The sequence below is a fragment of the Leopardus geoffroyi genome, chromosome E2 (assembly GCF_018350155.1).
Source record: "Leopardus geoffroyi isolate Oge1 chromosome E2, O.geoffroyi_Oge1_pat1.0, whole genome shotgun sequence".
Lineage (NCBI taxonomy): Eukaryota > Metazoa > Chordata > Mammalia > Carnivora > Felidae > Leopardus > Leopardus geoffroyi.
The window spans coordinates 7,410,215-7,436,685 of NC_059335.1; the positions used below are offsets into that span (position 1 = coordinate 7,410,215).

The 26,471-nt window shown below is 51.7% G+C and overlaps 2 protein-coding genes and 1 long non-coding RNA gene across 5 annotated transcripts; 1 reads left to right on the forward strand and 2 right to left on the reverse strand.

Annotated features, from left to right (window-relative positions):
• The first annotated feature begins 390 nt into the window (after positions 1-390).
• On the forward strand, positions 391-8,968 carry KLK4 (kallikrein related peptidase 4). Of its 2 annotated transcripts, XM_045441688.1 has the most exons (7): positions 391-503; positions 4,783-4,893; positions 5,510-5,581; positions 6,859-7,021; positions 7,439-7,689; positions 7,776-7,912; positions 8,533-8,968. In XM_045441688.1, exons 2-7 carry the CDS (start codon positions 4,806-4,808, stop codon positions 8,683-8,685), a joined length of 864 nt encoding a protein of 287 aa, XP_045297644.1. In that variant the 5' UTR covers positions 391-503; positions 4,783-4,805; the 3' UTR covers positions 8,686-8,968. The 2 variants fall into 2 exon arrangements, with proteins under 2 accessions (XP_045297644.1, XP_045297646.1); XM_045441690.1 differs by lacking the exons at positions 391-503; positions 4,783-4,893; positions 5,510-5,581; positions 6,859-7,021 and adding an exon at positions 7,117-7,245.
• On the reverse strand, positions 397-7,674 carry LOC123578679. Its single transcript, XR_006702451.1, has 3 exons — positions 7,546-7,674; positions 3,669-3,811; positions 397-501 (listed from the first exon to the last, which is right to left on the reverse strand). It is a non-coding gene; the product is annotated as an uncharacterized LOC123578679 (long non-coding RNA).
• A 7,034-nt stretch (positions 8,969-16,002) lies between the features above and the next one.
• Positions 16,003-21,497, reverse strand: LOC123578678 (kallikrein-1-like). Of its 2 annotated transcripts, XM_045441691.1 has the most exons (5): positions 21,423-21,497; positions 20,282-20,441; positions 18,749-19,029; positions 18,455-18,591; positions 16,003-16,715 (listed from the first exon to the last, which is right to left on the reverse strand). In XM_045441691.1, the coding sequence occupies exons 1-5, from the start codon at positions 21,466-21,468 to the stop codon at positions 16,515-16,517; spliced, it is 825 nt and encodes a 274-aa protein (XP_045297647.1). In that variant the 5' UTR covers positions 21,469-21,497; the 3' UTR covers positions 16,003-16,514. The 2 variants fall into 2 exon arrangements, with proteins under 2 accessions (XP_045297647.1, XP_045297648.1); XM_045441692.1 differs by lacking the exon at positions 18,455-18,591 and having other exon boundaries at positions 16,603-16,715.
• Between the last annotated feature and the right edge of the window lie 4,974 nt (positions 21,498-26,471).

A 26,471-nucleotide genomic window follows, 5' to 3' on the forward strand; every position in this document is an offset into this window, starting at 1 on the left:
GTTGGAAAGGGCATTAATTCTTCCCTCCTCGAGGGCATTTGTTCACTCAGGGAGTCTTTACTAACAACCTACCACGCGCCAGGCATTGTTCTTGGCCCTGGGGATACAATGGTGACCTTGGCAGGGATGTTTTATCCTCATGGAGAAGCTTGTGTTCCAGCGGAGGAGACAGACACCATGAACAGGTGAAACATTAACGCGTCATGTGATTTTGCAGCAGATAAAATAATCCCCATCACAAGGGTGTCCTGTGAATATGCGATCTTACTTGGGGACTTTGCGGGTCTGATTAAAGATCTCCAGATGGGGCGGTTATGCCGGGTTATGCTGCTGGGCACAATGAAACCACAAAGGTTCTTACAAGAGAGAGGCAAGAGGCAAGACGGGCTAAGGAATGCAGGTGCCTCCAGAAGCTGAAAAGACAAGGAAATGGAGTCACCCTTAGAGCCTCTAGAAGGAACCAGTCCAGTGAGACTGCCTTTGGACTTCTGGCCTTCTGAACTGTAAGAGAATAAATCGGTGTTGTTTTAAGCCAGTAAATTTGGGATGTTTCGTTACAGCAGCAATAAGAAATTGACATAGATTTATATATAGATAAGTCTTATACTGATAATCAGGGCATATATACTGTTAATAAGGATAAAGAAATGGGGCCACTCTAGACACGGGGCCGTCAGGGAAGGATCCTCTGGGGAGGGGATATTTAAGAAGAAACTTGAATAAGGGCAGAGACAGGTAGATATGTGGACAAAGAGCATTCTGGGTAGAAGCAGCAGCCAGCAGCGAGTGCAAAGGTCCTGAGGTGGGGACATGATTTACATATCTAAAAAGCAGCAAGGAGGCAGGTGTGGCTGGAATGGGCAAGGGGGAGAAGGAGAAAGATGAAGTCAAAGCAAGAACAAAGGGGGACAGAGCATGTGTGGGCCTTTGTGTCATGGTGAAAAGTCTAGCTTCTACTCTGAGTGTGATCACAAGTCTTTTAGACCAAGTTTGCACGTTAGTTTTCTTTTACAGCCGAGGGCCATTGTAGATCAGCCCAGCCAAGGATCTGCTCTTTCTAGAACTTTTTATTAGAGATCAGTGACTCTTCTGGGGACCAAGAAAAACAGGGGGGAAAAATGTTACTGCATCCCCTCCCCTACCTCCACAACCAGTTTAAAAAGTGCTTCTGGCAGTTTCCACTTAAGATCATTTAATACCAGGGTGCCTGGGTGGTTGAGTGGGTAGAGCGTCCAATTTCAGCTCTGATCTCACAACTCATGAGTTCGAGCCCCACATTGGGCTCTGTACTGACAGCTCAGAGCCTGGAGCCTGCTTTGGATTCTGTCTCCACCTTTCTCTGCCTCTCTCCCTTTCTCTCTTTCAAATATAAAAAAACATTAAAAAAAATAATAAAAAATTTAAAAAGATCACTTAATACCACTTAAGCTTTGATCTATTTGATTTGGTTCCTATGTTCTCCAAATCAGCCCTGTCCAATCAAAATAGAAGATGAACCAAATATGTAATTTAAAATTTTCTAGGAGTCACATTCTAAAAGGGGGGAAAAAAGCAAGCAAAAGTTTAATTTTAGTAATATATTTTTTTAATTTTTTTTTCAACGTTTATTTATTTTTGGGACAGAGAGAGACAGAGCATGAACGGGGGAGGGGCAGAGAGAGAGGGAGACACAGAATCGGAAACAGGCTCCAGGCTCTGAGCCATCAGCCCAGAGCCTGACGTGGGGCTCGAACTCATGGACCGCGAGATCGTGACCTGGCTGAAGTCGGACGCTTAACCGACTGCGCCACCCAGGCGCCCCTATTTTTTTTAATTTAGAGAGAGAGTGTGTGAGCAGGGGAGAGAGGTGGCGGGGGGGGGGGGGGAACGGAGAGAATCTTAAGCAGACTCTATGCTCAGTGCAAAGCCTGATGCGAGGCTTGATTGCATGACCCTGGGATCATGACCTGAGCAGAAATCAAGAGTCAGATGCTCAACTGAATGAGCCACTCAGGCGCCCCAGTAATATTTTTATCTTAACCCAACGTATCCAAATTATGATCATTCCAACATGTAATCAATACAAAATTAATAAGATAGTTTACAATCTTTTATACCAAGTCTTCAAAATCCACTGAGTACTTTACACCTGCAACAGCATCCCCATCCAAATACTAAGTTTTCATCAGAAATAATTGATGTCGGGGCGCCTGGGTGGCGCAGTCGGTTAAGCGTCCGACTTCAGCTCAGGTCAAGGTCTCACAGTTTGTGAGCTCAAGCCTCGCGTCAGGCTCTGTGCTGACAGCTCAGAGCCTGGAGCCTGTTTCGGATTCTGTGTCTCCTTCTCTCTCTGCCCCTCCCCGCTCATGCTCTGTCTCTCTCTGTCTCAAAAATAAATTTTTAAAAATTTAGAAATAATTGATGTCTACGCAGAGCCTATAAAACTTAGATTTGAAACAGTAGATTCTTGTAGCCAGATGGTTCCAGATGTGCTTAAGACCTTTTCAAAAACTGAATCAGGATTCAATGCTTACACTTAAATTAGTTAAAATTTGGGGGCGTCTGGGTGGCTCAGTTGGTTAAGCGTCTGCCTTTGGCTCAGGTCATGATCTCACCGTTTGTGGGTCTGAGCCCCGCGTCGGGCTCTGTGCTGACAGCTCAGAGCCTGGAGCCTGCTTCGGATTCTGTGTCTCCCTCTCACTCTGCCCCTCCCCCACTCACACTCTGTCTCTGTCTCTCTCTCAAAAAGAGATAAACATTAACAAAAATAAATACACTAGTTAAAATTGAATAAAAGTTCAAAGCTCGTTGCTCTACCACACTTGCCACGTTTCAAGTGCTCAATAGCCACCTGTGGCTGGTGGCTGCTGTGTTGAGTGAAGCAGGTCTAAAACCCAGGCAGATCTAAATCCACCTGGCAGGAAATGCTCAGTCACTTCTGGGGTCTCCTGTCCTCCTCTGCAAGGTAGCGACAGAAAACTCAACTTGGTTGGTGCTAGAAAAATGGGGGGGGGAGTGTCCAGGCCTTTGGTGCGTGGGGTTCCATCTTAACTTCTGCTCCTTTGGTATTTGCTGAGGTCCCTCTCAAACCCTGTTGCTGCAGGGGGGCTGGGACATGTCCCCCATGGTGGTCCCTACAGCCCACAGCCATCCTGCCGTTGTGCATGTGGTCAGGATACGTTTCCTGTGGCTCTCCAGGGTGGAGCAGGCTACAATTCTCTCTGTGCCCAGTAAGACTCTGTGCCACCAGGAGACTGAACACAAGCAGATAACTGGAGACAGAGCTAGAGGACCAGACAGGCACCAAGAAAAGGCGAGCGACGGGGTCAGAGAGACAGAGAGGAGCGCAGACATTGATGCTTCATCACCACCATCATCTGTTGCCCAACCCCTCATCAGTGCTGTCCACACCTGCTCCTTAGGTGATCTCACACAACCCCGTGACTCTAAACACCACTTCTCCGCTCTGACTCCCCACTGCTTCTCATCAGCGCTGACCTCTGCCTGCCCATGCATCCAACCGCTTGGCTCCCGACAGGCACCCCCGGCTCAGCCCTTGCCCCCACACCTCCTTGCCCGCTTCCACAAATGGCACCACAAGTGGTCAGACCAAGCCTCGGAGACACCGTGGGCGCCTCCTTTCCCCTCCCTCCCCATTTCCCACCTGTCGGTCAGCATGTCGACTCTACCTCCGGGATGAGCCCTGCGCCCATTCATTCCTCTTCTCCCTGGACCACAGCATCGCCCACCTGGGCTGCTGTCACCTTCCGCCTTCGTGTCGGTGTCTGCTCCCTTCTCACCCTACGGTCATTCTTCTCCACACAGGATGTGTCTTAAAAGTAAATAAGATCGTGTCACTCCCTTCTACCCCTGTGCTTAAAACCCATTGCCCTTAAAATAACCCCAAATGTCTTCCCCAGCATTTACACCCCTGCATCATCTGCCCCGTTCCTTCTCCTTGCTCTGCCTCGCATACCCCGAGTTCTCTCTTTTTCCTGCAAGGCTCACATGGCATGGCGGCTGTCAACCTAAACGTCCCTTCTTCTGTCTCCCCAACCATCATCTTGTCCGCAGAAGGTCCCCCGCCCCCGCCCCCGTCCCTCTACGGTCACCTGTGTTCTCTGCACACACACGACTGCCAGATATTGCCTTGCACTTTTTCTGCTTGTCTGTCTCCCCCACTAGGATGTGAGCCCCGCGAGCACCAGAATTTGCTTGCTCCGTCCTGCGTCTCAAGTCGGGACAGCAGGAGCTCAGAGCATGGCAGGTGTGCAATTGCTCTTTACCGAGCGAGGGCTTCGTCTTACTCCCACTTACTGGGCACCTACGATATGCCTGACACGATGCCAAGGCACTTTCCCTGCGCTATGTCTTTGGAGGTATCTGGGGAGCGAGGAATAACAGTGCCCCTGTTTTACAGATGGGAAATGGAGGCTTAGAGGGATTCAGTCACCCCAGGGTTTCAAAGGTAAACCATGATGCAGTCTGGATTTGAACCCAGAAAGGTTTGCTGGGGAAGCACAGCAGGGGACAGAGAGAGAGAGAGAGAGAGAGAGAGAGAGAGAGAGAGAGATAGTAAGAGGGAAAATAAGAGAACATGAGACAGAGCAAATGAGAGAGAACAGGAGAGAATACGGATACGAGGGAATGAGACACAGAACCAAGAAAGAAGTGAGGCTCTGAGTCCCCTCTGGGTCGCTGCTCCCAGCCCCTCGAGCCCCCTGACCTTAGCCTGACACCAGGGCAGCCCCGAGAGCTCGAGATGGAAACTTGCGGCACCTGACCCCAGGAATGTGTCCCCAGGGGGCAGGCCAGCCCAGCCAGGGATGCTTATAAGTCCCATGGGGGCCCCTTCAGGAGGCAGCAGGCGGGAGCACAGCCCAGCGCAAGATACCGGAGCCCAGAGGCAGCGAGGTGAGCGTCCCCGCGCCCTAAGGGCGTCCCCCCCCCCCCCCCCCCCGCCCACCGCCCCTAAGGGCGCAGGCTCCCTACAGCTCCGCGTCACTGTGAACCTCAGCCCCCAGACCCTGGGTCTCTAGGTCTCTCCAAAAAGGTCTCTCGCGCTCTCTAGTTAGGAATGTCTCTTCATCACTCTCTCTGGCTCTGCTCTTTCTGTTTCTCTGAATATCTCTGTCCGTGACTCTGGCTCTCAGTCTGTCTCTGATTATCTCTCGCAAGTGCTCTGTCTCTGTCCCAAGTCCGACCCGCGGGCCACGTCTCCATGCTCCTACTCTTCCAGTTTAGAGACACAGGGACACTTCCTCCGTCGCTTCCCCTCCACCTAATTCTCTCTCTTTCCACCTTTCTCTCCCTCTTTCTCTCTCCCTCTCTAAATCTCTCTGGGTTCTGGGGCTCAGGGCTAGGATCTCCAAACCACGATGGGGGTGTTGGAGGGCAGGGGTGGCATACATAGGTCCTTGTCTGACCAATAATATCCGTAAGGGGACAGTAAGAGAGGGAGACAGAGAAAGACGGAGAGATGTGGGCTGTGAGTCCCCCAGACTCACCAGAGACTGACCCTCTTGTCCAGGTGCTGGCGTGATGACCACAGCAGGAAACCCCTGGGGCTGGTTCCTGGGGTACCTCATCCTTGGTGTCACAGGTATCTGAGTGTGTGTTGTGGGTGTGGCTGTCTGTGCCTGAGGGCACAGTGTTTGCCACTGTGCAGGCATGACTCAGTGTCCTCCTGGGTATGACTAAAGCTGCCTGTGTGACAGAACCGGGACCGTTGCTCTCTGGTTACACACATGGGATTCCTTGTATCATAGGGAGTTTCTGTGTGTGCCATTGGTGTACTGTGTGTGTGTGTGTGTGTGTGTGTGTGGTTTGCACGCCTCTGTGTGTGACACGGTGCATGGGCTGTGTGGTCAAACCCGTGAGAGTCACTGTGTTACTGGGTGAAGGTCAGACGGTCTGGGCCTCGGAATATGCTGCGGAGTGACAACGGTGGATGACGCTGTGAGGACACGGGAAGCCCAGGGTGCCACTGACAGGGAGGTCGTGCTTCTGGGGGAGTCGCCCATTGCCGGAAACCTGTGCCTACTTCCTGGGTCTCTGATCCACGGACTCCCAGGGGCCCACGTCGCCCCGGGGTTTCTGTGTGAGCCGGCTTGTCGCTGGTGCGACTGTGGAGGAGGCTGAGCCGGGGAGGGAGTGACTCTGAGGGCCACCAAGAGCGACACTGCTTCCTTGAGCGTCTGACTGTGTCATCCTCGTCTCTGCACCCTATATGAGGGATTCTGCTTACGCTAGGGGACTGTGGCCCCGGGTACTGCACGAGGCTAGTGTGGCACTTGTCGGGGAGCGGGGGGCGGGGGGAGGGAGAGACAGAGGAGATGGCAGGTGGGTCTTGGAGATGGGTGTGACTGGCTCAAAGCTGAAACTCCCCTGGAAGACAGACCCTTCTCCTTCACTCTGATCTCCGCTTCCGGAGTCGTATCCCACCCCAGGAAGCCTGATCTGGCCCAGAAAATCCCTGCACCAGGACCCCGCCCCCGGGAGGTCTAGTCCCGCCTCCTGAGCCGGCCTCCGCGCTCCTCACACGGCCCCTGGGATCCCTGACTCCACCCATGAGGTCCTGGCCCCGCCCTCATCCCCGCCCCGCGGCACTGGCCACGCCCCCCTGCGCTGTGATCCCCCGCCCCCCCTGCACTGTGACCCCCGCCCCCAAGAGCTCTAGTCCTGCCTTTTGAGCCTGCCCGCCAGCCGGGCCCACGCCCCCGCATCGATCCCTGCGCTTAGGAGCCCTGTTTCCACCCTGAGACCATCCCCGGTCCTGACGAGACCCTTGAAGCCATGACCACGCCCCTAGCCCGTGGCCACATGCCCGGGAGCCCGGTTTCCACCCGGAGCCCGCCCCCATCCCTGATCCGCCCTCAGGATCCCAGGCCTCGGGTGGCGGCAACCACATCATAAACGGCGAGGACTGCATCCCGCACTCGCAGCCCTGGCAGGCGGCGCTGTTCACGGAAGACGAATTTTTCTGCGGGGGCGTCCTGGTGCATCCGCAATGGGTGCTGTCAGCCGCACACTGTTTCCAGAAGTGAGTGCCAGCCTGGGTGGGGGCGGAGGCAAGGGCCTGGGGCAGGGTGGATGGAGTGGCGGGGGTGGGGAGGAGGGGTGCCTGGAAGTAACTTTAGCTCAGCCTCGGTGCTGAGAGCGGAAACCTCTGTAAAGCAAGACTCTGCAAGGGAAGTGGGGGCTGTTGGCTTTGGAAAGACTCAGGCAGCCCAAGAGCGAAATCCCAGCTCAGCTGCTGAGTCACCAGTGAGTTAAGACAAATTCTTGTCGCTGGGTAAATTGGGTGTGTGGGCGAGGATTTGAAATCACAGATGGGTAGCTCCAGGCGCCGCGCTTAGCGAGGAGGATGGGGTTGGGATAAAGGGGGGGGGGGCGGGGAGATGGGGTTGTGGAGATAACGGTGTTGCCACAAAACTAATGCGTCCCCCATGGCCCTCAGGTCCTACACCATCGGTCTGGGACTGCACAGTCTTGAGGCCAGCCAAGAACCAGGCAGCCTGATGATGGAGGCCAGCTTCTCCATACAGCACCCAGAATACAACAAACCTTTTATCGCCAACGACCTCATGCTCATCAAGTTGAAAGAGTCGGTGCCCGGGTCGGATGCCATCCAGAACATCAGCATCGCCTCCCAGTGCCCGACCGCTGGGGATTCTTGCCTCGTTTCTGGCTGGGGTCAGCTGATGAATGGTGAGCTCACGAGTGTGCGTGTGTCCGCCCTCTCTGAGGGGTTCTCCTCCCGGCCAGAGGGGCTGACCCTGGGCTCTGCGTCGCAGGCAGGCAGCCCCAAGTGCTCCAGTGCGTGAACATCTCGGTGGTGCCCGAGGAGATCTGCAGCGCGTTCTATGCCTCCGTGTTTCACCCCAGCATGTTCTGTGCCGGTGGAGGACAGGACCGGAAGGACTCCTGCAGGGTGAGAGATGGGGGACGGGGGAAGGAGGGGAGGGGGGACAGGGGAAGGAGGGGAGGGGACGTGTGGGGGAGATGGAGCAAGGAGGGAGGCAGAGACACACAGAGGTACAGGGGAGAAACAGACACGGGGAGATGAATGGAGAAACAGAAATAAACATGAGAGTAAAAATAAACAAAGAGAGAATGAGAAATAGAGACAGAGATAGTGGAGGCAAACACACACACACACACACACACACACACAGAAATACCTCAGGGAGAAACAGAGAGAGAGACTCATAGAGATGAAATGCAAAGAGAAATAGGGGATTTAAAAAAAACCAGAATATGCAAAGAGATGCAGAGAGGCATAGAGACTCTGGGAGTCAGAGACAGAAAAACAAGCCATAGGGGTAGATTAAAAAACAAACAAACAGAATAACGACAAACCCAGGAGAATCGAGCGGCTGTTGGGACCTAGGGGAGCAGAATTCCCTACGGTCAGGGCTCTGGAAGGGACCTCTGAGGTGTGTGCGGTTATCTTTTATTTCCCTGAGTCTCTTGGTGTCACTGGTTTCCTTCTGACTTCAATCTGTCTCCACCTCTCCGTGTTTTGGATTCTCCCTCTCTCTCCAACAACAGGGTGACTCTGGGGGCCCCCTGGTCTGCAACGGGTCCCTTCAGGGCCTCGTGTCTTTTGGACAAGTCCAGTGTGGCCAACCCTATGTGCCAAGCGTCTACACCAACCTCTGCAAGTTCGCTGACTGGATACAGAAAACCATTCAGGACAATTAACTTCTAGAACTTGGACCCAAGAAACTCAACCCCTAAATATAGGCTGCAGAAGGGATTCAGGAATTTGGATTCCCAGTAGCTTCCTCCCTCAGGCCCAGCAGTCTAGGTTCCCAACCCCCTTCTCCCTTAGCCCCAGGAATCCAATCCCACCAAGAATCTTTTCCTGTACTCAGTGCCCCCTAGTGGCACAATGTTGACCCAGCCTTACCAGTGGCGGAGAAAGTTGGTGTTTCACTTTTGTCCCTTCTCTTAAGCCCAAAAATAAAGTCTAAGAGAAACACAGGCTCTGTTTGGACTGTCCTCCTCGCTCCCATTCCAATTCAAAGGATTCTAGCAAATAGCTTTTCCTCCTTGGGCTATTGGAGGGCCATTGGATTCCCAAAGAAGGAGATAATGTTTGAGAGGTTAAGAGAATCTGATTCTGTGGATGTTACCCAATTTCAAAAAAGTCAAGTCAGCAAATGGCAAATTAATGAGGTTTTTTCCTTGCTTAGTTTATTTACCTATGGTTGACTTATTTTGGTTTTTTCTTCCTAAGTGCATTTTAGGAAGTTTTCATTTGTATCTGCCTCAGAACCCTGCTGCTGTAACTAGGGGATGGTGAGAAGAATCATGGAGAGATATGGAGACTGAGGGCAGAGATGGGAGGGGGGGGACTGAGGGCCCAAGGAATTGTTATCATACTCTTTCCTGATAAATTATATTAATAAGAACATACTACTAAGAATTTCTATTCAAGAATATATTCATAAGTATATTATTTGGGAATCTATTCATCTGGAGATATTCCTCAAAATATATAGAGTAAGGAGTAAAATAACTAAAAGTGAAAAAAAACCATCCCCACTCATCAAAAAGGACTTAAAGATGTTTTTCAGGGGTGCCTGAGTGGCTCAATCAATTGAGCATCCGACTCTTGGTTTCAGCTTGGGTCAGGATCCCAAGGCTTGCATCAAACCCCATGCTGGGGTCTACACTAAGTGTGAAGCTTGCTTAAGATTCTCTCTCTCTCTCTCTCTCTCTCTCTCCCTCCCTCCCTCCCCCTCTGCCCCTCTCCCCTGCTCATATGCTCGCTCTCTCTCTTGCTCTCTCTCTAAAAAAAGTAAAAATAAAAAAATAAAGATAGCTCTTAGAAAATAGTAGAATGGGGGCTGGCTGGCTCAGTTGGTAGAGCATGTGACTCTTGATCTCGGGGTTGTGAGTTCAAGCCCTACATTGGACATGGAGCCTTAGAAAGAAAGAAGGAAAGAAAGAAAGAGAGAGGGGGGAGGGAGGGAAGAAGGAAGGAAGGAAGGAAGGAAGGAAGGAAGGAAGGAAGGAAGCAAATACAACAAACAAGATAAAAATGAATAAGGACACAGGTGATCTGAACAATAGGATTAACAAACTTTATTTAGGGGCACCCGAGTGGCTCAGTTAGTTAAGCATCAGACTTCAGCTCAAGTCATGATCTCATGGTTCGTGAGTTCAAGCCTCGCATCAGGCTCTGTGCTGACAGCTCAGAGCCTGGAGCCTGCTTCGGATCCTGTGTCTCCCTTTCTCTCTGCCCCTCTCCCCCCTCTCAAAAATAAACATTAAAAAAAAAACTTTATTTAATTGTTACATATAGAACATTGCACCCCGTATCTGAAGAATACACAATCCGTCCAAAACACACATATCTACCAGAATGGCTAAAATTAAAAAGAATCGCAGTACCGAGTGTTGGTTAACGTGTAGAGTGGCTGTAACTCTCATACATTGATGACGGGGTGTAAATGGTAAACTGCTTTGGGAAACAGTTTGACAATTTCTGAGAAAGATGGGCGTATGCCCACCTCATGACCAGTAGGTCCACCCCTAGGTATTTATGTAAGAGCAATGAAAAAAAAAACAAAACAAAACAAAAAGACTTGCCAAGAATGCTCATAGAAACTTTCCTCATAATAGCCAAAGTGGAAACAGCCCAAATGTCCATGAAAGGGTGAATAGGCAAGCTATGACATCTTCATTCAATAGCATGCTACTCACTAATAAAAGAGAAATTAACCATTGAGATACCCAACAACGTAGGTGCCTGTCACAATCGTTATGCTGAGTGAAAGAAGCCAGATACAAAATACCACACACTGTATGATTCCTTTTATACATGAAATTCTCGCACAGATGAAACTAACCATGGGATGAGAAGGAGAAGTAGATGTGGAAACAGTGGGAAATGATGTGAGAGAACTTTCTGAGGTGATGGAAATTTTCTAGAACTTGACAGGAGTGAGGGCTACAGGGTTCATGCATCTGTCAAAACTCATTGAACTGTATACACTTGAAACCTGGATATTACACTCTATATATGTCAATAAAAAAATTATAGCTTCATAAAAAACTTGACACAGCATTTACAAAAAGTGACCAGATACTGAGCTATGAAGCAAGTCTCAACTCTCAAGTTTCAAAGTTATAATATACAGAGTATGTTGTCTGACCCCGCAAGGTAATTACAGCAGAAAGCGGGACAAAAATAATTATGCAGAAAATCCCCACATGTTTTGATTTTCGAAATACGCTTCTAAATAACCCACAGCTTGGGACACCTGGGGGCTCAGTCGGTGGAGTGTCCAACTTCGACTCAGGTCATGGTCTCACGGTCCATGGGCTTGAGCCCTGCATCAGGCTTCGTGCCAATGGCTGGGAGCCTGGAGCCTGCTTCAGATTCTGTATCTCCCTTTCTTTCTGTTCCTCCCCTGCTTGCGTGCTCTCTCTCTTTCTCAAAAATAAATAAAAATTTTTAAAAAAACAAATTTTAAAAGTTTTTCTGTGCCGTTTATTAGAGACGCACCAAAAGCTCATAGAAAAATTGAAAGCAAAAGATCAGGAAAGATTTTCCAAGAAATATTACCCCTAAGAATGATAGTATAGCTTTACTGATGTCAGTCCTATTAGGCATTAATACTAAAACCATCACTAAACAGAGCAGGTCACTACAGAGTAATAATTCTTCATAAAAATTTGTATAACAAATGCAACAATTCAAAATTTGAATATTTCTAATAAGATAGCTTCATAACACTTAATATAAAAATTAGTAGAAGTATACAGGGAGAAATGGATGTATGAGATTTCAACATCACTATCATGCAAAGGATTTGGTATCACACAGACCACATTCTCCAACCAGGATGAAAGAAAATTTCAATTCAATATACACATCGACATAATACCAATACAAACAGAAGTTAAAACTCAACCACTCATCTGAGTAATTCATGATAAAAATGAAATCATAATGGACAAAAATGGATGAAAAAGTCATAGTGGAAAATTTTTACACCTTCAAACTGGATGATAAATTAAATATGACATATGAGGGGCCCCTGGATGTCTCAGTCCAACTCTTGATCTCAGCTCAGGAAGTCATAATCTCTCCATGAGATCAAGTCCCACATCGGGCTCTGCACTGACAGCAAGGAACCTGCTTGGGATTCTCTCGTTCCCTCTCTCTCTCTGCCCCTCTCCAGCTCTCTCTCATGCAAACATACACACACTCTCTCTCTCAAAATAAATAAACAAACTTTAAGCAATAAAAAATATGACCTGAAAACTTGTGCGGAGCAGATTTATAGCTTTAAATAATTAGATTAAGGGCACCTGGCTGGCTCAGTCAGTAGAGCATGTGTTTTGATCTTGGAGTTGTGAGTTTGAGCGCCATGTTGGGTGTGTAGATTATTTAAAAATAAAATCTTTGGGGCGCCTGGGTGGCGCAGTCGGTTAAGCGTCCGACTTCAGCCAGGTCACGATCTCGCACTCCGTGAGTTCGAGCCCCGCGTCGGGCTCTGGGCTGATGGCTCAGAGCCTGGAGCCTGTTTCCGATTCTGTGTCTCCCTCTCTCTCTGCCCCTCCCCCGTTCATGCTCTGTCTCTCTCTGTCCCAAAAATAAATAAACGTTGAAAAAAAAAATTTAAAAAAAAAAAAAATAAATAAAATAAAATCTTTTTTTTTTATTTTTTTTTCAACGTTTTTTATTTATTTTTTTGGGACAGAGAGAGACAGAGCATGAAAGGGGGAGGGGCAGAGAGAGAGGGAGACACAGAATCGGAAACAGGCTCCAGGCTCCGAGCCATCAGCCCAGAGCCCGACGCGGGGCTCGAACTCACGGACCGCGAGATCGTGACCTGGCTGAAGTCGGACGCTTAACCGACTGCGCCACCCAGGCGCCCCAAAAATAAAATCTTTTAAGTGCCTGGGTGGCTCAGTCAATTGAGCCTCCAATTCTTGATTTTGGCTCAGGTCATGAGCTCCCGGTGGTGAGACTGAGCCCTCAGAGCTCTGTGCAGAGTATGGAGCTTGCTTAAGATTCTCTCTCTCTCTTTCTCTCTGTCTCTTCTCCTGCCCTTTCTCCCATTTGAACTCTATCTCTAAAATAAAAATTTTTAATTAAAAATAAAATATAAGAAATAAAAAAAGAAAGGAAGGAAGAGAGGGAAAGGAAAGGAGCAGAAAGGAAAGGAAAGGAAAGAAAGGAAAGGAAAAGAAAGGAAAGGAAAAAGAAAAAGGGAAAGGAAAAGGAAAAGGAAAGAAAAAGAGGAATGGATGAATATAAAGGACCCAAGGTGTTGACAAAGAATAGTGAATAACCCTAACTCAAAGGAAACTGAGGTAGGGAAACCTGCAGAAATGAAGAAGGGGGTGCTAGCTGGAGGTGAAAGCAGCTTGGGGCTCTGGATCAGAAGTCACTCTCAAAGTGATCATCCCTGGATCATGCTCTAAACACCCTGATTGGGGTCTGGGAGGTGGGTGGGCTGGGAGGGGGTGGACTGTAAGATGGCAGTATCTGACCCCAAGGCACGTGTTCCCCAGCCATAAGGGTAGGAGAGCCCTGCAAAGGGGAGCTTGTAAGCCTCAGTGTAGCTCCTGGAAACAGTGGCAGACTCGAGGCCAGTCCAGCCCAGATTAGCCGGGTGAGTGAGTGATGGGTGGATTCTGCATCCTGCCTCTCTGGCCCCATGTCAACTTTTGGGTCTCTGATGTCTCTGTCTCTCCATCTGTGAGTCTCTGAGTCTGTATTTCCGGCTCAGTAACCTCTTTCCTCCTCCGTCCCTCTGCCTCTGTATCCTCCAGATACAACACTCATCAGCTCTCCTGTCCAGCTCTGTATCTCCATCACCTGATTCGGTCCAGCTCTGACACTCTTGCCTTCTCTCTCTCTCTCTCTCTCTCTCTCTCTATGCCCCCCACCCCCGCATCTCCACGTTTCTGAATCTCACGCTGTGTTTCTCTTTCTCTGATTTTTTTTTTGTCACTGTCATGCCATCTTCCCTCTGCTGCCACTGTTCAGAACTGTCGCTGACACTTTCTTTCTGTCTCCCTGCTGTCTCCCACTCCTGTCTCAATGTCTCTAGGCTCTGCGTCTCAGGGCTGAAGTCTGAGGGTCAGGAGGAAATGCCCTTTCTGCCGCCCTTCCCTGCCCAGACATCTCCTGGGAGACAGTGGAAGAACGGAGTGAGAGGGAGGGTGGACAGACCCGAGCTAATGGCTTCAGACCCACCCGAGGACTCGACGGACCCAGAGACTTCCCACAACTCTTGCATGGGCAAGAGAGGACCCGTCTTGGCCAGGGGGAGACTGCAAATGTGAGATGATGTGTGCACCCAGGTAGGTTTGCACCTGTTGTGTCTTGGGGAGAGGTGAAGTGTGAAGTCAGAAGGGTCCAGAAGAGGGGTTCCAATCTCTAGCTTTCTTTCTTTTTTTTTTTTTTTAATTTAAATCCAGGTTAGTTAACATACAGTGTAACAATGATTTCAGGCCAACCTCTAATGTTCTTCACGGGAGACCTTGTCCAGGCTTCACCCTCCAGAACCTTCCTTGGTCTTGACCCCGCCCCCTGAGCTCTGGCCCCACCCTGAGCCCTGACTCCTCTCCGCTGTGCTCTGACCCCGCCTCCAGGAGTCCAGGCCAACGGTGGCCAAAGCCCCATCTCTAATGGCACACAGCGCAGACCACCCTGGCAGGGAGCCATCTTGCAGGGAGAAGGACTCCACTGCATCCCGCGGTGGGTTGGGTCCTCTTGGCTGTGCGCGTCGGGCTGGGGGCGGGGCTTCATCTCTGGGGTGGGCCCTGAGAAGAAGAGGGAACACTTTTCCTCAGCTGGGGAAAGATGTCAGAGGGGGAGAGGGGTTGAGACTGGGGATGGGTTGCTGCGGAATTGCTTGTGGATGGAATTGAGATGGGCCATCTCGGGTGGGAGCGCAGATGCGGGGGAGGCTGCCAGGGCCCTGACGAGCTGGGTGGGGGTGTGGGGGAGCGGTGTGCCCACCCACAGCAGCCTACAGCATCAGGCTGGGTCCTCACGGCCTTGGTGCGCACCAAGAGCCCGCCAGCCAGACCTCATGCTCACCAACCACAGATGGAACTCAGCAACCACAGGGCAGGATTCGGTCAGCAGCAGCCACCTGATGTCTGGCTGGCACTTAACGTCCCAGAGTGAGCTTTTCAGTCACTGTCGCCGCCCATGTGCCCGTGTGGGGGGAGGGGGGGGTTGTCTCTCCCTAACAGCTCTGTCCCCAGTCCGTGTCTCTGAGCCTGGGTCCTGTCCCTAGGCGACAGCCCAAGCGTCCTGCATCACGTGACCCCCCCAGTGGTGTCTGAGGGGGTCTGCCTCGAGTGCTGTGCACAGGCACCCCTTCAACCTCAGTTCCCTCTTGATCCCCTCTCTTTGGGGGTCTCATGGGCAGAGGGGGCTGAGGAAACTATATTCCTTGCTTCACGGACCTTTGACTCAGCATCCGTGACCGGCCCCTCCACTGTGTTTATATCCGTTTCACCGACTCACACCCTCCACTGACCATTCCCTCTTGTCCCCATAATCCACTCCCACTCCCCACGCCTGAGAGGCACCCCTGCTAGTGTTTTCACTGGACATCGTGACTTGACTGTGCTCTGCAGAATGAGTATTTGTGAGCACACGTTGTAATTTATGTAAAGCTATTATGCTCCATAACTCATGGTGTGTTCTTGCATTTTCACTCATGGCTGTTTTTAAACTGCATCCTTGGTGTCCATGCGTCTGCTTTGTACTTCCTACTCCGCTCGGGGCCTCATGGGGATGGTCTAGCACATGTCCCACAAAGAACACGGCCACCCCTGCCTTAAGGGTGTCTCTGCCGAACCTGATGTCTCCAGACATTGCCTAAGGTCCCCTGGAGGTGGCAGTGGGTGGGAATTGCCCCCTTTGCAAAACCACTGGTCTTCCCCTTCTGTCGACCTCAAAGGGCCGTGGACTTGGGGCGGCGAAGGGCCGTGGACCTGGGGCGGCGAAGGAACTGAGAAAAAGAGATGACGGTGTAGCGAGGCACAGGGGACCCCGAGCCAACAGCCCGAGGCACCAAGGTTTATTGTACATCTTCTTATATACGTTTTCAGGAAAAACAGATCAGCAATGATTAACAGACACTTAGCAAAGCATGTCCACAATGTACATCTGATTCAGCTATTGTACATATCTTGCGTAGGAGAGCAGTCTAGCAGATACGTATGTTCTGAGAAGAGTCTTTACGACAGAAGCAAAGACAAAGAAGGGAGTGAACGCACGGTGCTATATACAGCTGGCTTCCTTTGAACAAAACATCCTGATGTGCGTACTAAAGAACAGACCACATTTCCCAAGGGCGGTTCACTCAGGTCCTCTCAGGTTGCGTTTAACCTTACAATCTCGATCTCGAGTTCTCTCACATCTTGGAGCCTGAATGAATATGCGCCTCTGGTCATTGTGGTGTTCTGTTTCCCACACCCTTCCACTTCGGGACACAGGCTGGGTGGGTCCTCCACATCTGGAAAAGCCAGAGGATGCCAGAATTTCATGTGTACTTGATTTGCGTAAGGGGAGGGGGAGGGCAGGAGCATTCCACGGTTGGCCAATATGGTCTCTTTATCCACTGCACGTAGGGCATCACTTTGGTGTAGACAGCAGGCGTAGCGGGGCAGCGACATGGGATGTGACCCCAGGACGTGAGTCCTTGAAGCATACCATCACAGATCAGTGGGGTCCCTGAGTCCCCCTGCAGCACAAGGGGGAGAGAATGACAAAGGTCAGCGGTGGCGGCCGGGTTCTGCCTGTGGAGCCCCAGGTCTAACACCTGGGCTCACAGAGCTCGAGACAGCGACTCCCCAGCCCCAGGAGAGGACACAGTTCTCTCCAGAGTCCATTGCCAGAGGGCCAGCGGGATTCCAACAAAGATGACAGTGGCTCAAGTCCTGGTCGTTGGGGATGGGACTTCAGGGTCCAATTTCTGTGCAGGGGGCAGGGTCCAGGAGAATAGTCCCAGCTGACAGGTCAGTGGGGAAGAGGAGCGGAATCCATCTACAGGACCTTCTACATTCAGGACTCATCTCTGATGTCACTTCTCCGAAACAGCTTTTTTTTTGACAGGATACCCCTCCACAGGGCACTGGGGAGCCATGGGAGGAGCACGGTCAGTTCTGAGATGAGAATGACCCACTGGGGCAGGACGGGGATGGAATAGAGGGGGAGAATGAGGGACAGAGGTGGGTGAAGAAGGCTGGGGTGAGGGTCCAGTCAGGACAAGTGCAAACATAGGTTGAACTAGGTAATGGACACGGAGGGACACTGGGTGAGACAGGTAGCAGGAGGGGCCAGGCTTGGGGAGGGATGGGTTGGGGGAGGGGAAGTTAGGGGTGTGCCCCAGAGACTGGGGAACTCACAGACCCAGGGGGTGGAAGAGGAAGAGCGGGGCTCTTGGTGGAAGATGCTGGGCTCAAGTGGGGCTTGAGGAGGTGAGAGGCTGGGCTCCCACCTGCGTGTTGTGAGGGGGTGACGTCGTGAGTGTAGGTGTCTCCTTGGAGCTGCTCAGCTGAGAGACTGGGGCCGGAGCTCACATCATCCTGAGTCCCGTCTGCCCCTCTCCTCACTCGCACTCGCTCAGCACACCCTGAGGGCTCCCTTTAGAGGTATCAGGAGTGGACCCCTTCTCCCTCCCTGCCTGCACCCCGGCTAGCCCAGTCCTCGCTCCGCCTCTCCTCAGCCCTGTGGTCTGACCCCCGCACAGATGCCTGAGGGACCCGTGAGGTGAGGCCCTGTCCTGCTTCTGCTCAACATCGCCCACGGCCCCTGGGTCCCTCAGAGGAACGGCCGCGTCCTCCCCGTGGTGCCAGGTGAGGCCCCTTTCTTCCCTCTGGCGTCACCTTCCCCCCTCCCCTTGCTCCCTGGGCTCCATCCACACTGGCCCCGCTGACACCCTCACACACACCAGGCCCGCCTCCCCCGCCTCCTCTTCCCCCATGTTCCGCACGGCTCACCCTCACCTGCTGCAGGTGTTTCCTCCCTGTCTCCCCTTCTGCACGCCTTCTCCTCCCCCGTCACACCTGCTGTCTCTCCCAGCTCCACTGGGTCACCTCCTGACATGCACTATCCCTTCTGGGTCAGGTTCACTGTTTCTGCCTGTGCCCCCTGGCACAGTGGGGCCCCAGGAGGGGCGCTGTTCTCTGTCTGGTCCCTGCGGGCTTCTCAGGGGCTAGATTGGTGTTGGGCACGTGATGAATGCTGAGCTGATACGTGCTGCACGGAGAAAGGGGTGGACTGTGGTGTGGACGGAGGTGCGGGTAGTGCCGGATGGGGTGCGGGACAGGGTAGGGCAGGCGCGGAGGCCCTGGGGGGCGGGGCTACAGCTGGGCCCCGCAGTGGGACAGATGCCTGGTGAATCCTCCCACCCCAGTTCTGAATCTGGTACCCCCCCCCCCGCCAAGCCATGCATGGCCCCAAGGGTACAGGCTGGCTCACCAGACAATTGTCGCTGTTGCCCTCCCAGGGTCTGGCGCATAACATGTGATCTGTCACCTTCTGGGAGTGGGCCTTGGCACATTCATCACTGGGCAGGAGTCTGAGGTCCAGGCACTGGACATCGCCTATGTATGTGACTAGGACCCGGGGGGGGAAAAGGGCTGTGGCCAGACTCCTGGTGGCTCCTCAGCCCCTCCTACCTCAGACCATGGAGTCCGGGTCCCCAGCCCTCTCTTCCTTACACCCAAGTGTCTGGGCTCCAGGCTGCACAGTCTGGCCCTGGAGTATGCTTACCAGGTTGGATGCCGCCCCAGCCAAAACTATAGCAGATGCTCTGCAATTCGGGTTCCTGGACGGGCAGGTTCAGGATCCTCACAGTTTCTCTTTTCTGGATGGGCTCTGCCAGGCGGAGCAGCGTGAGGTCACGGCTGTAGTGCTCTCCCGGAAGGCGGGTGTGGTTCTCCAGGAGACTCAGGTTGAATCCAGGGTGGGGGAAGCTTGTAACTCGGTCGAATAATTGGGCTGTGCCTTCCCTCTCAAACAGGTTGCGGCGACCCACCCAGAGCTGGTAATAGCTGGGGGAGAGAGAGGGTCCCAGGGAATGAGGAGAGAGGAGGGGGAGGAGATGGGGCCAGGGAGCATGGGGGAGGGTCCCAGAGAGAGAGAAGCGAGGAGTAAACACGGAGAGAGGCCGTGCAGGAAGGATTTAGAGTCATGGAGAAATAGAGACCTTGAGAAAACAGACGATTGTAACGGCATGAAGGGCAGATCCAGAGACAAAGAGAAGCAGTGAAAAAGAGACAGCTTGAAACAGAAGCAGGAATGAGGCAGAGGGGAGAACAGTGAGCCAGAAGGAGCACAAAGGAGACAGGAGAGGAAGAGAAAAGGTGGGGGTGGGGGGGGGGTTGGGGGGGAGAGGCAGCAAGAGAGAGAACAGGGAGGGAGGACGGGAGGGACGGGGGAGGGGCCTGGGACCTGCTTAGGTGTAGCTGGGGCTGTGGGGTGGAGTCCCCAGCAGACGGTGACCTGGTCCCAAGCCCAAGGACAGAGTTCTCCTCCCTCCCTCTCCCCTCCTCCCACTCCTTCCTCTTCCTCCTCTTTCTCCTCCCCCCCCTCCTTCCTCTTTCTCCTCTTTCTCCTCCCCCCTCCTCCTACATTTCCTCCTCCTTTTCCTCTTCATTTTCCTCCTCTGCTTCCTTCCTCTCCGCCCCCCCCCCCATCCTTCCTCTAAGGTTCCCATTAGGCTCCAGCTGAAACCAGCCTTTCCCTGTATCCCCCTGGAGTGGATCACTATCCTGGAAGGAGAGGCTGGGCACGTGAGAAGACCCCCCTCACACAGAGACATGGTAGGACAATCTCTTCCTTTCCTCTGGGGTCCCCCTCAGTCCCATCCTGGGGGGTGCTCAGCAGTGAAGGGGGAGAGGGAGTGAGGCAGAGACCAGGAGACACAGAGATGGAGGGTGAGACATACAGTGACAGGGATGCAGTAGAGGGACCCAGAGATGGACAGAGACAGGGAGACACAGTGGCCCAGAGACCAAAGACAGGGAGACAGAGAAGAATCTTAGTCACACAGATACACAACAAAGCCAGTTACAGAGAGACACAGAGAGACTGGAGGGGGAGACATAGGAGCACTGTGACAAGGAGAGACAGAGAGACACAGGTACCAATGGAGGGTTTTCCTGGGGTTGTCCCTGCCACTCTCCATGACATAGACCATTAATGTCTTTCTTTCCCTGAGCCCCCCAGCCTCCCCTGAGGTTAACCCGGGACAGTGCTTGGTTTTCATTCCTGCCCCCTCCCCAGACCCTCTGCCCCACTTACTCGTTTATGCAGTGGGCAGCTGTGAGCACCCACGGGGCATGCACTAGGATGCCCCTACACCTGTTATCGGTGAAATTGTACACAAACGTCTGCCAGGGTTGGAAATTCTTCTCACAGCCCCAGTATCCCATGGCCTGGGGATGAATCTGGGGCACAGTACCTGTGGAAGGGGTGCTAGGTCAGGGCAGGTAGGAGGGGACCCTGGGGCTGGGAGGTCCTGGGCTAAAAGACAGAGCAGTGCTCTGAGGTCAAAGGGACCTTGGTCGTAAAGGAGCAGACTGGGGGGCTGGGGACATGGCAAGGGGTGTGGGAAGGGTCTGGAATTCTCCATCCATCCCTTAATTGTGTTGGCAGCCGGTCCCAGGTGGGGAGACTTTCTTCTGAGATAGACCCATCCCATGGATCAGGTAGGAGACAAGGCAGCATCTGGAGCAACTTGTGATGTGGAGGCCAGGTGTTTGGGAATGATTTGGAGGTCTTGGCCTGGGGGACAGGTGGCCTTGGTGGAGGTGTTGGCTCAGAGAGGAGGAAAGTGTTCTAGGAACCAGTGTTAAGGACCCCAAAAGAGAGGGTCGCTGATCAGAAGGGAAGAATTTGGGAGGAGGGGGGGTCTTAAGGTGCCTCAGGCTTAGATACTTCTATGCCTAGGATGGGACTTTCAGGTTCTGAGAAGGTTTCAGTATTTAAGGGATGGGGCAGAGAGCCAACAGCTGGATGGCAAAGGTCACCCAGGGGGTCAGGAACCACAGCACTGAACCCTAGAGAACTAGGAGGAGGGAGGGGATGATTAGGATCCCAGGATCCGGTGAGGAGGGGGCACTCCTTGGAAGAATTGGGGAACCCCAAAGACAGAGACAGAGATGGCCCCAGGCTGTGCCTGTCTGGTAACTGTCTGAGGAAGCAGGAGGCCAGTGTGGCAGTAAGGACTGTGAGGAATGAGCAGTGTGGAGAGCTAAGGAAGGTTTTGGGGTGAGAATGGGAGAGGTAGGAGGCCCCTGGTACCCTGTCGGGGCTGGACTGAGGGCTGGAAAAATGGGCTGCACTGCCTGGTGAGAGGGGAAGGCCTTATGCAGGCAGGGGGTGGGTGAGGGTTTCATGAGAGTCAGGGCCCCTTTCCCTCTCCCAGATCCACTATACTCACCGGTCAGCCGCAGGGACATTGTCAGGCACAGGACCAAGAACCACATGGTGGCAGGGGTGTCCAAGAGGTGGCAGACAGTGAGCTAGTAGCTGGGGAGCAACCTCGGGGAGGCTTTAAATACCTACACCCCCAGGGCCCCGCCCCTACTCTGCTGCCACCCAGAAGCTGGCCAAGGCCTGCCCTTCCTTCTGGGTGTGGACAGCCCCAGCCCCCCACCCCCAGCCCTATGGAAGGGATGACAGAGTAAGCACCTGCCGTTCTTAGGTCCTCAACCGTGCTTATGGTTATCCATAGTTATGGTTAACCATGCTTATCCTTAACCATGCTGGATGTATTCCGGGGTCTGAGACCAAAGGGGCCAGGGCTTGTGGCTCTGTTGCCTTGCTCGCAGTGAGGGGGAGGCCCAGAAAGACAGAATCCACAGCTTTGGAGAATCTTGATGCCCATTACAAAGCCTCGGATGCCTAAACCCCAAGTGAGATTTTGCACACCAAAGCCCATTGTACCTTCAAATACTTGCACTATGTCTCTGGAGCTCTCTGATCTCTGCACCTCCCTGAGCCAAGATACCTGTTCCCCCAACTTCCCACATCCCTGAACTATGAGCTTTGGCTTTCAGAACTCCCTGATTCCTATACTTCCAGATGCAGGAACTAGTTCCCCTATTACATTGTTCCCCTAAAAATCAATTCTTGGGATCTCAGAGCTCCACAATCCCAGGGCTTACCAGGCTGAGATATGGAATCCCAAAGGTCTCCTGGGGCGAGTTTCCTAGCATCTCAAAATCCAACGTTCTGCAAATGCTGGGGTCCCAACATCACAACCCGTCTCAATTCCCCAAATCTCTCCCTGGGCATCTGATGACCCAGGACACCCAGATTACCTGACCTTCCAGGTCAAGAGTATCCTCTAGGAAATCCAGTGGCCCCGTTCCAGTAAATGTTTAGATCTCGGGGGACACCGAGCTAGTGAACCTCAGGATTAAGTGGCATTGAAAATCACATTTGGGGGGGGGTGCCTGGGTGGCTTGGTTGGTTGAGTGTCCAATTTCAGCTCAGGTCATGATCTCACAGCTTGTGAGTTCAAGCCCTGCCTTGGGCTCTGTGCTGACAGCTCAGAGCGTGGAGCCTACTTCAGATTCTGTGTCCACCTCTTTCTCTGCCCCTCCCCCACTAACACTCTGTGTCTCTCTCTCTCAAAAATAAATAAACATTAAAAAAAAGAAAATCACATTTTGGAGTCTCAGAAAAGAAGGAAAAGGTAGAGCCTCATGACCTCCAATGTTGACCTGCAAGGTTTCCTCGGGGCTCTAGAAAGAATATCTGTGTCCCCTCAAATTCATATACAGACCTTCTACTCCCCAGTGTGACAGTTGGAGGAAATGGAGCTTTGGGGAAGTATTATGTCATAAAGGTGACCCCTTGCCCCTTTGCCATGTTAAAACACAGCGAGAAGACAGCCATCTATGAGCCATGAAGCAGGCTCTCACCCGTGGGACACATGTAGGTCCAACCCCTGCCATGTCAAGCACTTGATCAAATCTTCCCCCTCTCTGAGCTGAGGAACATGAGAAGCTCCCAAGATAGGAAGTGAGAGAAGTGGTCTCAGACACTCACAAATTAAGACCATAAAGGCTGGGGTAAAAGAATATACTTAGTCAGTGATCTGACCTCCCCCCCACACAGATCAGTGTCACCCTACGGGAGAAGTATGCCTCAGACTGAGTAAGGAGCCTCTGGATACAGGCCCCAGTCCCCATCCTAATCCTCATACACAACCTCAACCCAATCCCAGTACAGCCCAACCCAACCAGCCCCAACCCCACACAGGTCCAACCCGAGGCAAACGAACCCACCCAATTTAGCCTAACCAAACACAGCCCCAACATGTTCTCCATTCAAAATCAAACCAAACCCACATCGTCCTCCCATCCAGCACAACCCAATCTTAACCTCCAGATCTTCTACATCCCCAGTACATCTCCCACCATCCCCAATTCAACCCCCACATCTTTCCCATCCAAATCGAACCAAAACCATTCCAAACGCTATCAACGCCATCTAAAACTAACCCTTGGGCGCCTGGGTGGCTCAGTCGGTTGGGCGTCCGACTTCGACTCAGGTCACGATCTCGCGGTCCGTGAGTTCGAGCCCCACGTCGGGCTCTGGGCTGATGGCTCAGAGCCTGGAGCCTGCTTCTGATTCTGTGTCTCCCTCTCTCTCTGCCCCTCCCCCGTTCATGCTCTGTCTCTCTCTGTCTCAAAAATAAATAAATGTTAAAAAAAAAAACATTAAAAAAATAACAATAAAAAAAAATAAAACCAACCCTCACAATATCCAGCCCAAAGCTTATCCAACCCAATCCAACCCTGTTCCCAGTACAAACCATAACCACAGCTCCACATCCATTCTAACTGCTTTTCCTACTCCATCCCCAACCCTATCCAGAGCATTTTCTCTGGGGCAAGGGAAACCCTACCTAACCCCATCCCACTCCTAAGCCTGCCCACATCCCTCCTCCACCCATGATCCCCTCTAGGCTATGACCCCACAGGAGTCTGTGCTCCCACTCTCCCTGCCTGCACACAACATGGTGTCCAGCAGGGGGCCTGGGGAGTCCTTGTTACAAGATGTGGCCAAGATAGCACTGTCCTTGCACAATGCAATGTGTCAGGGAGACTCACTGGGGAAGTAAGTGAGTTTAGAGTGGACCCATAAGATCAGGCCTCTGATCCCTCTGCCAACAAACCCGAGTCCTGGCTTTTGGATAGCAGCCTTGTGACCCTTCTCAAGCACCTTGCTACCCCCTGCCTTCCAGGGTTTCTGAGCTCCTTATCCCACAAAGGCCTAAGTCAGACCCAAGCAGACCATATCTACAAGGGGGCAGTCATGGGCAGTGCCATGCAGTACATGTGACTAACGGGGCCACATGACTTGGCCAAACTCTATGTCATACAAAGTGATGAATGTGGTCATACTATTTCAGGAATGTGCACACATGAGAATCAGACTTAAGTACTGATATGGACAGCACTTGAAGCTGAAATTCACTTGACGTATACATGTGATGCCAGAATCACAGCAGGTGTTCATATGTGCATATGGATGTAGGTAGTTAAGACATAAGTGCATATGCACACATACGCAAAGCTTTGGATGTACAAAATCACACCTAAATTCACAGTCTCCAATGGAGATCTGGACATCCAGTGTCAGACATGCGCACACTTGTACACAGGGTCTAGACATACAAGCTGGGGTCCTGATAAGGATACACAGGGCAGAGGCATCCATATGCACTCAGGCCCCTAAAGACATGTTCACAAACATGCATCTGTAAAATGGTATTATATCCAGAATTTTACCTAGGTGTGTTTCCATTTCCTCATTTGTTAAATGAGGGTTGTTGTAAGGTTAAGTAGGTGTGCGTGCGTGTGTGTGTGTGTGTGTGTGTGTGTTTCACAATGCTTAGAACATAACGACTGCTTAATAAATATTAGTTACTTTAATCAAGGATACATGATATATATGGGGCATATATTTGGATATTCAAGTTGTGGACACAAATATGGTCAAAGTCAAACATATGTGCAGACCCCAAAAAGATAGCCAAGGTAAAATACTTGATGAATCTGCAAACCACTTAGTGGTGATTCAAAGTTGCAGGCACAAACACAGAGGCCAAGCATTCAGATGTGGCCTTAGTGGATCAGACTCCGGGGCATCACCTGGACACAGGGCTGGGCATTGAAGATGTAAGAGACATAGCCGGAGATACAGGCAGCCAGGACCGGACATATTTACCCATATCTACATCAGCCTCCAAGCCAGATGCTTGATATTCAAGGTCTCTCATTGGGTTTCACATATGATGACAAGGTTCACAATTGCAGGCAAGTAGGAGACAGGTAGGGCTTTGCACTCTTGCCACATATAGATACACACACACACACACACACACACACACACACACACATGCACACACACAGGTGCCAACACTGGGGCAGGATTTGATATAGATCCTACAGATCCAATGACCATGCTAATCCCCCTGTTGTGGGATCTGGATCTGGAACTCTGGTGACCACAGGGCAGCAGATGTAGTGGATGAAGTGCTTGAGGAAAACAGAGTGATGTTGTCTTACAGGGAAAGGTACAGGGTGAGAATTGGCTCATGTTGGGAGAAATTCTCCAGTGGTATGTCACATGTCTTCAGAGCAAAGGAATAAATACATTTTATACTGTAGACTGTCTATCAAGTTTGTTTGTCCATCATGCAGCCTTTCAAGAAAGTATCTCCCTCAGAGAAGGTTTGTTTGCTGTCCATGATAACCAAGATAATATCTGTTTACGGCCAAGGACATTAAACAAAGTATGTCCCTCCAAGCATGTTTGCATATGGCCCAGAATTATAAAGATAATATCTCCATCAGGGACAAATTTTGGGCAGGTTTGCCTGCAGACCCCTTATCCTTAAGATTAAAGATTCCTAAACTCCAAAGGCATCTGGGTGGCTCAGTCAGTTAAGCTTCCAACTCTTGGTTTCAGCTCAGATCATGATCTCATGGTTTCATGAGTTTGAGCCCTGCGTCGGGCCACACTGACAGTGCAGAACCTGCTTGAGATTCTCTGTCTCCCTCTCTCTCTCTCTGCCCCTCTCCCACTAGCGCTGTCTCTGGTCTATCTCAAAATTAAAAAAAAAAAAAAAGTTTCTAAGCTCCAGTCCTTCCTTGGCTGTGGCACAAACCACTGTGTGCACAGAATCCACCTATGCTCCTCTGATCACCTCCATGGGACTCGGGGGGCAAGGCAAACTGAAGCGAATGTAAAACTCATGCTACCTGCTGCGCCATGAAGAGTGAAATCCTGCCTCTGACCCAGGATCTGGCGTGTTCTGCCAGTACTCATGAAACTGGCCAGCCAATGTTTGTTTGCAAGTCAAGAAAATCGTACACTCCTCAGAGTTCTTGACAAACAGCTAGGCACTGAGGCACCACCTGGGCAGATGGAGCTGGGGTGGATAGGGAACCTGCTGCATGAAGCAGCATGG

Coding starts and splice junctions, on each gene's coding strand:
- KLK4 (XM_045441688.1), top strand. CDS start 4,806: ATGCTTATAAGTCCCATGGGGGCCCCTTCAGGAGGCAGCAGGCGGGAG. Junction 7,022..7,438: donor GCCGCACACTGTTTCCAGAA/GTGAGTGCCAGC, acceptor CATGGCCCTCAG/GTCCTACACCATCGGTCTGG. Junction 7,690..7,775: donor CTGGGGTCAGCTGATGAATG/GTGAGCTCACGA, acceptor TCTGCGTCGCAG/GCAGGCAGCCCCAAGTGCTC.
- LOC123578678 (XM_045441691.1), bottom strand. CDS start 21,468: ATGTGGTTCTTGGTCCTGTGCCTGACAATGTCCCTGCGGCTGACCG. Junction 19,030..20,281: donor GCTGCCCACTGCATAAACGA/GTAAGTGGGGCA, acceptor TCTCTCCCCCAG/CTATTACCAGCTCTGGGTGG. Junction 16,716..18,454: donor GCAACAGCGACAATTGTCTG/GTGAGCCAGCCT, acceptor CTTGTGCTGCAG/GGGGACTCAGGGACCCCACT.